At 39.4% G+C, this 11,230-nt stretch overlaps 1 protein-coding gene across 2 annotated transcripts in view; it reads left to right on the top strand.

Annotated features, from left to right (window-relative positions):
• LOC124118719 overlaps positions 1 to 10,654 on the top strand; it is a 42,517-nt gene extending 31,863 nt beyond the window's left edge. For both annotated transcript variants that reach the window (XM_046480958.2, XM_046480959.2), the window contains exons 10-11: positions 9,715 to 9,803; positions 10,145 to 10,654. In XM_046480958.2, the coding sequence (XP_046336914.1) occupies positions 9,715 to 9,803; positions 10,145 to 10,346 (291 nt within the window). In that variant the 3' untranslated portion in view covers positions 10,347 to 10,654. The remainder of the gene's footprint in view (positions 1 to 9,714; positions 9,804 to 10,144) is intronic.
• Positions 10,655 to 11,230: the final 576 nt, after the last annotated feature.

Raw genomic sequence — 11,230 nt, forward strand, 5'->3', positions numbered from 1 at the left:
GTAACTGGGCTGCTTGGTATTGTTCTAAAGCTTTATTATGTCTTTTCTGCTCCGAACCTCTCATACTAGAAAATAAAAAATTACTCCCCGAAAAAGCTAGAGCATTAACAATAGCTCCACCGACCATCATCGCAATTGATGCCATATGTATAATAATATAAAATATTCAAATGTTTATATAAATATAAATATTCAAATGTTTAATTACTTCATTATGTCTTCCGGGATAAGTCCTTGTTTGATGAGCATATCCTTCGTTGCCATAGCTAATCCAATATCCAGAACCATCATTGGTATGTCATATCCATTAAAATCTAGCTTGGGAGGTGTGGCTTTAGTAATCATTTTAGCCATACGGGCATATCCAATGGCCAAACCGGTGACCACCGCTGAATGATACGTCGCGTTTACCAACATTTTACCGTCTGTAGCTGGAGTAGTCATGCTTCTTATAGCATTATATGAGGACTAACCTCTAATTGAACTTGTTGTTGCGGCGGGGGTGACGTTTTCTCTTCTCCGGACTTATAAAAGAACCATACAGCCGCTATACCAGCAACTCCTACTAGTGCCCATGTTTTAATAGGATTAATATTTGAATTATTTATTAATTTTGCTTTCCTCGCCAGCCCTCCCTTTCTTCCTGCAGCTATTTTCAAAGGATTCTTAGTAACTCTGGGTTGTTTTTTTGTTTTCTCATTCACATCCTCATTCACTTGTTGTTCCGCAATCTGTTGTTGCGTTTCCACAATCTGTTGTTCCTCGTTCACAATCTGTGGTGTCACCTGTTGTGATTGTGTTTCCGCAATCTGTTGTGTCTCCATTTATATTATTAAGTGGGCACGTATGTTTAAATTGACAATACCTAGCCGTTATTAAAGCTGTGGTGAACGGAGCTAAGAACATTCCGTATCTATGATAAAACTCACAGCTCACTGCGCTTATAGCATGTTCGATGAATGGGTCTTTCTCGAGAGATTCGCATAAATACAGGCGATGTTCTGCCGGGATGGGGAGAAACGTACTAGCTACGGCTGTGTATAGTTGTAATATAGAAGACCCTATCGTTTTAGTCATGGTAGCTCCCAGTCTAGACTCGTAAGAGCGTACAGTTTTTTAATCTCTTCGTCGGTCATGTTATCAATTTTTTCGATGGTATAATTTTCTCCCAAATATTGGGAACATTTTCCACCGGCTACCAAAGCGGCAAGTCTTTCTCTATGTTTATCTAAAGATTTATCTGTAACTTGTTGATCTGCATCAGATTCTTTGAGCATTCGTTCGATGAGTTCGTCGCATTCCATAATGTAATACCTAAGGAGATATTTAAGTCTAACATAATATAATATGACATATCCAATACATCCCGTAATAATGAACTGTTGTGAAAGAATGAGGATTTCGAACCACATTTTTATGTAATATTAACCGCTAATGTTCAATTTGCTATAATTTGCTACATTTTGCTATAATTTGCTACATTTTTGCTATAATTTGCTATAATTTGCTAAGCAATTGCATAAGCAGCTGGTTGATCAGTTTTTAATACGAGTTTACAGTGCTTCGTTGCCGCTAACACTTTTCTGACTTTGTCTCGTTCGCCCTTGGTATAAATGACATCATTTTCGCGTAAACATTCCTCGAATGAATCTCGATCTTTGCAATGAAAAAGCGCTACCCATTTGGTCTGCTCTCTGAGATCTTTCAGGACAGAGTTGTATTTTTGAGTAAGTACCCAAACGCTATGTTGAGTATGCCAACCGGAGAATGCTAAATAGGAAAGCATATCTTTCTTTTTTGTGAGTTCTTTACTCGCGCTGCAGTCGTCTATTACGAAAAGGGTCGATTCTCCTTTGTATTTTTCGTGACATACTCGGAGGCAGTCTTGTAAACGATCGCCCGGATCGACTCTGTGTACCCCGTCGTCATTCATTACCCAATCTCTCGATAAGTATGTTTTATTAACGCTTATAGTCGGGCACAGAATAATGATATGATCGAAAACGTCCCGATAATGACTTTCTAAAATATCTAGAATAAAGGCTGTTTTTCTGCAGCCTGTTTGCCCGCATATGATAGCGCAGTGCGGATCTTTAGGTAAAAGATTATCAATAGATTGCTTGCACGAATCTCCCATTCTGTATATTAAGTTGCGCATCCATAATCACGTACAAATATATGTTTAATTTACCAGCCGCTTCCTGAAGCTTCGTTATCTGTATGGTGGCACCCTCGCTAGCATTTTCTATTCTCCTCCCACTGCCGTGTAGTTGGTCATCGTCCGTTGTTCGCATGTCGAGCCATAGCGCGTACTTCGTTGTGAGGTATTCACCCATCGATACACTCCCGAGAGACAGATCTTTCACGACCGCGTTAACTTCCGGAGAACGTTTTATAGAAGGAAGTTTTTTAATCTCATCCCACTGGTGATACGCTAGCATTCCTTGGCTATATAGTTGATTAGGAACGCCCTCGATAGTCAATTCTACTTTTGTAATCTTGGGATTGTAGAACTTCTCGGTATTTCTTTTAAACGCATCGGAGGGGTCCTCGAACAACATTAAAATACCCTTCAGCGACCTCGTGGGAACGTTTAGATTGATATTCCACATCGTATCTTTTTTGTCCCTCGTTATCTTTCGGTGTCGCAGCACGCGATCGTACAAAATGGCTAAACTTCCGGTATACTGGTTACGAATTTGTCTGGCTAATTCGGGATCCGTTATCATATCGTACTCCAGCGAGATATTGTCAATGGAATAGCTAGCATCATCATTAGCAGATCTGATTACTCTACCGTAGTCATTAAAAGTGAGTTCGTATTCTAACCTATCACCTAGGGATGCTTGATAAAAGGGCATGTGGGAATCTAGTAATTCAAAGTCTAGGGGAACATAGAATCTGTTACCTAATGCGTCGGCAACGGCCTTATCTTTTTCGTTGGTATCAACACCATTTTCAGCACCCACGCGCAGTCTCAATGTGTTCTTATTACAAATACCTTGGTACTGTAAGTTTTCCCGCTCTTTATCCGTTCTCCAGAGATCCATGTAGCAATAGTATACATCGCTATCGTCGATACTCAAAACCTCATTACCGCTAATTTTAATGGCGATTTTCTTAATGATAACACGACCTATGTTCTGAACGGGCTCCCTGTTAACGTCTGTAGAAGTCAAACTAATCGTAAACGCTAGTCGGACAGTTCCCGGAACTAACACATCGTGTGCGCCGAGATTAGGAAAGCGAACCAGAAGCGTTTGATTCTGATCTATGGTACTAGGGTTATTAGTTATAGTTACAGACTGACGAATTGCCTTGACCCCTAATGGATCTCGAAGTCTACGTTGTGGGTTTAACTTGCGTCCGTATTGCGAAGACATTGTTTATATTGAAATTATGTACCCTATGTTTAATATAAAAATGGCTAATTTTGAACATAATGAATTAGATCTAAGTACATTTGATGACTTTGATAACCCAAACGAAGAGGGTACTGATGAAACCAACTTTGGTGGCACGAATCTTAACGATGAAATTTTACAATCAACCGTCAATGATTATTACGATGCATTAAAAGATGATAAAAATTATGTTATCCCAATAGGTCGTGAGTATTCAAAGTTTATGCTAGATAGTAAAGGAATATTGCGACTGCGTGACTCTCCGCATATTGATCTTATGCATTATAGTACTCGTAAGCCCCTAGCCTTGTCTACTATAGCTGGTAAACATAGTCGCGAGTTTGTTCGTGATAAATTAGGTTTTGTAGAATACGGACGAGCAAAACTTCCCGCGAAGACTACTAAAGTTCTTCGAACCGTGCGTACTGAACTCGGTAATACAGATGATTTGGAAGAAGCCTCTAATGTGGCCACGAACGGACTCGGAGAAATCTTAGATACCTATTACGATAATTCCACGGTCAGTGTATCACCATATTCGGAGTTTAGTATTAGGGAATTACGAGGTCTTGACAAGGCAATGCGAACAATGCGGGGAGAACTCATCAATAATACAGCCAAGATATCCGAAATCGACAAGCATATAGCTAAAGAGAAAACAAAACTCGAACAGGCGGGCGATGAGTTCAGTAGACGCCGCGTTGCGGAAAGATTACGTAACTTAGAAGACGAAAGATCGGCCCGCCTCGAAGCTGCTTCCAGTAATAGAAAGGCACTTCGTTCGCAAATCAGTCGTATTCGAGAAACTATCGATCAAGTCCTCAACGATGACACTACACTGGCCGATAAAATTAAAACATTGTTCAGAGAACAGGGAATAACCATTGCCAGTATTTTAACCGCGTTGGGATTTATTATATCGACTTTGACTCTCTCGTTAACAGGTGGTAGTACAGGTGGAGGTTCACCTCCTAGCGATAAAAATGGTATTAAAGAGTGGATAAAAAAGCATTTAAAAGCATTAGGTTCAGCACTGGGAAAGCTCGCTGAGAAAGCCGCAGCCGCACTTCCCGGTATAATAGGGAGTGTTGTTTCCTGGCTATTGAATTTATTAGCTAAGACCACCACTTGGCTTAGTCAAAACTTGTGGGGGTTGATCGTAGCAATTGCAGGGCTGTTGTACGTGTTCGCTAAGAACTATTTAACCAAATCATGAGTAAGCCAACCGAGACTCCACCCACTACGAGCGCTGTTTTTTCATCGATATGTTGTTGATTTTTAGCCTCAATATGCGGTGGTACTTGAGCATTAGTAGATGGTTGATCGATAAAAGATGGTTGAGCGATAGTTGGTGTTTGTGGCTTGACTATTCCCTTTTCGCCCGTGATCGTTTGCGTTATTAATTCGACGTTAATATCTGAATTTATACCTGGTTTTTGTTGATCGGTAGCGATAACAATTTTATTATTATAGCCTATCACTTGACCGATCTTAAGTTCCATATTACTCGGGGACATGTATAGTCCCGGCGCATAAACGAAGTCCACTTTGGATTGAGCGTACTGTAATGCATCTTGAAAACGCTTTATAGACGATGGTATGTCAACTGGTGAATTAATGGCGTCCTCCACGTTTGCGACAAACTGTTTTTGTGCATCGAGCGCCATCCCAGTACCGATAATGGATGTTCGTGTTTGCGATTGTGCACCGAGAATTGCCCATACATAAGTTCTTATCGATTCATTAAATCTTACAAATCCTGGGTTAGTAAAATTATTTTCCGTTTTATCATTAAGAAATTCATTCCAAGCGTTTGCGGTATCGTTCATTTGCATAAATTTTGTAACAATATAAGCCAAACCACCCTTAAAACTCATAAGGGAACCTCTCCAATCGTTACTCGAAAGTTCCCAGCCATGATTAAGATTATGCAATCTTACAAAAAGATTGTCTTTCTGTAAGAATTTAAATGGATTGAATGGTTGATGAGTTTTTTTAACTAAATCATCGCTGACTTCTTTAACAGTTCTTTGTCCGCTGTACGGAACACCTAGACCATGGTTTGCTCCTTTAATGCGCCAATCTTTACTCGTAGAAATATTAAATTCATTACAAATACGCTCATACGCGGACCTATCATAATTATTATTTGTGGAATTCCACGCTCGATCCTGCGGTAATGGAGCACTAATTTCTTTAAGTATACGTCTAATCTGATAATACACATGAAATAATAAAACAGACTTATTTAGCATAAATCCTGGGGCATTAACAGATACGCCACATCCCGTTGTGGCACACCATATGGCAAAGTTTAACTGATTCTGCCAAAATTGCATCGGATTGTGAAACCAATCGTGCACCATTTTATCGCTAGTTGCCGTGACCCTGTACTTTTCAAAGATATCTGGGAATTTAACGAAAAATTCAGCACCAGAGGCAGTTACTATAATCGATTGATGAGTAATGTATCTCGATTTCATATTTAAGTTATGATATAGTATCATTGTATATTTAATATGTATGTTACACTACCTGGAATAACAAATGGTCAGTCTATTGAACTGCTTCATACTATCGATAACTCGGATGGACAACTCGAAGTAGCTCTATGCGATGTAAAGTATTACCCGCTGTGGACCAATATAAGTGCTGCGAGAAGAAATAATAGTATAGATATAATAGGTGAAAACAATGGTATTGAAAAATTCATTACTATACCTGATGGGTATTACAGCGTATGCTCACTCAATGATGAAATTTTTAAGCCTAATGGAGCTAGTCTAACACAAAATGAGTCGAATGGGATAGTGAAAGTCGACTCTGGAGAAAACGTTGTAGTTCTTAGGCCATACTTAGAAGTTACACTTGGATTTCATCAAAGAGTAGGAATTATAAATTCTAACAAACCACGACAGGGAATTAAATTACCCGATTTAGTTCCCTATAAAGAGTTGTTCATCCATCTTGATCAAATAAGCACGACGGATAATATTCAACTAGAAAGTCCTTCAACTCTACTCAGAAGTGTTCCAGTGAAAAATGAAAAATATAATAGCGGTAGAACGGAATCTTTCTCGTCATTACAATATAAAAAATTAAAGCGGGGTATTATTTCAGACCTTAAAATTTCTGTATTAGATGTAAAACATCAACCTGTACATATAGGATACTTAAGTGTAACACTCCATATTAAAAATAATGGTTGATGCATCAGGCCCTGGAACAGTAAGACAATGTAATACAATTGCGCTTTCCGATCTCGGAGACACAGAAGGATTTGATAAACCCGGTTACAATGGTAAGTTATATGCTTTACACTTACACGATAATGTATACAAGCGGAAAGAAGTCACATTCACGGGTAATCTAGGAGATTTAAGCGATGTCGATGTTAGTAGACTCCTTAAAAACACTTCGTACAATATTACTCGCAACGACGATAATAAATGGACTATGGTCGAAGCAAACATCGAGTGGCTACTGAATATCGTCATTATCCCACCTTATGTGATGATGGGTAAGGGACATAATTTAACTAAGATAATAAATAGTGGCATCGTACTCGCGGCTTATATCCCGTCAAAACGAAAAAGTGTGTTGGTCACTCCCCTGCCAGAAAACCCAGGTCATATGTTATATAGTCGTCCGTCCTTAAAAAACATTAGTTTAAATTTGGTTACTGAATTCGAAGATATTAAAGTTAACCTGAGTGCAATACCTAATATTTCTACGCTTATTATTGAAGTCTTGTTCGGAGATGTACCGGTAGATGCCTTCGAAATATTACCAGGTCTATCGATTAAATGGCTCAAGAATCACGAGCGTCAACGTTGCAGTATTATTCATATCGGAGCATCGCCCGTTGCAACCCTCGAGGGGGTCCAAATTATTAAAAGTGGTAGTATTTCTCTTACTAAGATATTCTTGCCGTATAATATACATTTAATAAGGTTGATGTATAGTCTCAAAACATTTAAGCAAGACCAATTAAAGACTATTATATGATTGTTATATACACTATGAGTTTATATCCGGCGCTCAATGAAGCATTTGAAAAGATGGAAACTGTTGATGGATTTCGATTACATCAAATAAGCGACATAAAACATCGAATAGAGAAGGATAGGGAGTTGAGACTTGGATTGTATAAAAGGTATCGCAGAGCCGTGAATGCTCTGGACGGAGTTGACACCGCTCTTGTAGCAGCTAGCATGGGACTCGGTGTAGCGGGTATCGGTTTACTATCAACTATAATCGCCGCGCCTATCGTGCTCGGCATGGAAATAACCGCTGGAGTCTCGGGACTGGCAGGAATATCGATAAAATTCATTTCTCGTAGGTTACAAAAGAAAGCATTAAAACACGATAGTATTCGGATACTCGCCGAAGCAAAGTTGAACAGCATTGAGGATCATATTTCGACAGCAATGGCTGATTGTAAGATATCCGAGGATGAGTTTCGTTTAGTGCTGTCGGAGCTTAACAAATACAATAAAATGAAGCAGGAGATTCGATCAAAATCTCGTAAGACCAGTGGTATTAGCGAAGACGAGAAAAAAAAGTTCATAGAAGAGGGGAGGCAACAAGCTCGTCAATTATTCCGTGCCCAAACCAAAGAACTGGTTGGAGATTAAAAATAGATTGCTTACTATCGTGTGATTACATTTAGACAAATGCTAACATAAATATATAATAATGGAGAAAGCTATTCAATGGAAAGAATTACCACAAGGTTTTTATTATATCAGTGATGCCAAACCAACCAAATACGGTTATCAATTGTTTCTTATCAATTTACAAAAAGAGTGTAGTTATATAGTCTGGTCTCCTAGTAAAATGAACGAAGAACTTAATAAAAATGTTGAATATCGCTTTATCGATAAAAATAATGAAGAATATTTTTATTACCATTTAGACTCATCTAAAGCAATGATTGGCCCCAGGTATTGGTGAGCTAGAGCCAATTTAACTGAATCTCATGACTATCATTAAATCGCATCATCATTTTGGTATAAAAAATTCCTCCTGTAGTAGCAGTATAGGTATATGAATCCTGCTCCAGTGGAAGTGGTCCAGAACCCCTATTACCTATACTACTAGTGGTGCAACATGAGGGACATACAGACTATAGTGGGGCAACATGAGGGAGATACAGACTATAGTGGGGCAACATGAGGGAGATACGGACTAAAGTGGGGCAACATGAGGGAGATATAGACTATAGTGGGGCAACATGAGGGAGATACAGACTATAGTGGGGCAACATGAGGGATATACAGACTATAGTGGGGCAACATGAGATGAGGGACATACAGACTATAGTGGGGCAACATGAGGGAGATACAGACTTTAGTGGTGCAACATGAGGGAGATACAGACTATAGTGGGGCAACTTGAGTGAGATACAGACTATAGTGGGGCAACATGAGGGAGATACAGACTTTAGTGGTGCAACATGAGGGAGATACAGACTATAGTGGGGCAACATGAGGGAGATACAGACTATAGTGGGGCAGCCTGACGGAGATACAGACTTTAGTGGTGCAACATGAGGGAGATACAGACTATAGTGGTGCAACATGAGGGACATACAGACTATAGTGGGGCAACATGAGGGAGATACAGACTTTAGTGGGGCAACATGAGGGAGATACAGACTATAGTGGGGCAACATGAGGGAGATACAGACTATAGTGGTGCAACATGAGGGAGATACAGACTTTAGTGGGGCAACATGAGGGAGATACAGACTATAGTGGGGCAACATGAGGGACATACAGACTATAGAGTGGCAACATGAGGGACATACTGACTATAGAGTGACAACAAGAGGGAGATACAGACTATAGTGGGGCAACATGAGGGAGATACAGACTATAGTGGGGCAACATGAGGGAGATACAGACTATAGTGGTGCAACATGAGGGAGATACAGACTATAGTGGTGCAACATGAGGGACATACAGACTATAGTGGGGCAACATGAGGGAGATACAGACTATAGTGGGGCAACATGAGGGAGATACAGACTATAGTGGTGCAACATGAGGGAGATACAGACTTTAGTGGGGCAACATGAGGGAGATACAGACTAGAGTGGTGCAACATGAGGGACATACAGACTATAGAGTGGCAACATGAGGGACATACTGACTATAGTTGGGCAACCTGACGGAGATACAGACTATAATGGGGCAACATGAGGGAAATATGTGTTGGAATGTGGTGGAATGTGTTGGAAATTGGAAATAATGAAACTGATTGTAATATGTGGTAACATTGATAGAATGTTTGATGGTGCTTCCAGAGGTTGATCGACCTTGCTGCCCTGGCCATTCACAACTCGGAGTTGGTTGAGACAGCCCTGCCCCAGGCTGTGTGTTCAGTATTACAGAGGTGAGATGCTACATTAAAGTCACAATCCAATCAGGACAATATTAGATATTTCTTTGTCTGTAATGTGTATGTGATTGTCTGGAGCATCAACCCTATTATGACGAACTTCTTTTACTGATGAAGACAGGGTTAACTTCTGCATTTCAGTTTCTTTATTCAATACAACGTTTAAGGACAGATGCTACCTTTATCAAGCACATGATCAACAATTAGGCACTACATGGTTATAGAATCATATAGCAAATATTACACTTGGCAAAATTAGAGCATAGGTTGGTTTATAAAAAACTCCTCCAAAAGAGAAGAATGTGTTTATTTAAAGAAATTTACTTCTTTTTCAGCAAAGATACCTGTGACTGCTGTAGAGGGGCGCTTTTTGGCCCTGGTCTGAGGATAATTCGACCAGTCACTAACATATTTGGAGTGAAGAACTTGCCTTTTTTGTTTCGATCGTGTTCTACATTGTGTCTGTATGTGTTCAGGCACAGCACAGACACACTAGCCCAGATGCTGTATGGTGGTGATGCCATTAAGGGCCTGTGAACATGCCACCACCACACACACCAGACATATACACTGCTTGGCCTTCGCATGTAGGGATTATATGGCAAATGCATGTCAGATATGACAACAGTAATCATGCAGAAAAGATCAACTGTGTCAGGAGATCTTTGTGAAGGTAAAATGAAAATCTTGGCAGTATCTAAGTCTATGTTAGATTGAACATGATACTTTCAGAAAAAAAAAATTAGCTTTTGATGAATGTGACATATTATACTTGTCAGAAGTGTTTGAAGTCAAAATGAGGATGTTTGACACTTGAAGATTGTTTATAAAATAATGCTTGTTAATAACATTGTTGTCATCTATCATAACCAGTCCTGAACAGGATGCAGGCAAGTGTAACACTTGGTGCTAACAAAAAGGGGACTAATGGAGAGGTACTTATTTATATCAGTTGTCAACATCCAACAAACCTCCTCAACCTGGTGTGTCTTCTGGCTTTCACATATGCCATATTTTCATAGAATTGATTATCCTTTATTAAATTATCCAAAAAATAATTAAGAAACTGATTTACATGCAAATACCTATGGTATTTAAAAACTTTTAAAAAGCTTGTACATTATGTCCCTTTCAACAAACTTTAAGGATATATACCAGTATTGCTGCAGGTATTTGGTGCCTGAGGTTGTCTTTGCCAGTTAAATGCTACTGCTCCATCGTCAGCTATCGTCTCAACAACTACACAGTCTCCGTGAGGATATTCAGTTTCCATAATGAACCAAGTTGAATAGTATCATGGTGCCAGCTTCTGTAAACATCTTCACAGAAGCTACTGGAGCTGAAACTTGTTCACACTTGAATGTGGTCAAGAAGTTCAAATTCAATTTGAAAATGAAATCTTGCCTGCATATTCCCTATAA

Source organism: Haliotis rufescens, unplaced genomic scaffold (genome assembly GCF_023055435.1).
Source record: "Haliotis rufescens isolate VD_foot unplaced genomic scaffold, xgHalRufe1.0.p SCAF_9, whole genome shotgun sequence".
NCBI classification, from domain to species: Eukaryota; Metazoa; Mollusca; class Gastropoda; order Lepetellida; family Haliotidae; genus Haliotis; species Haliotis rufescens.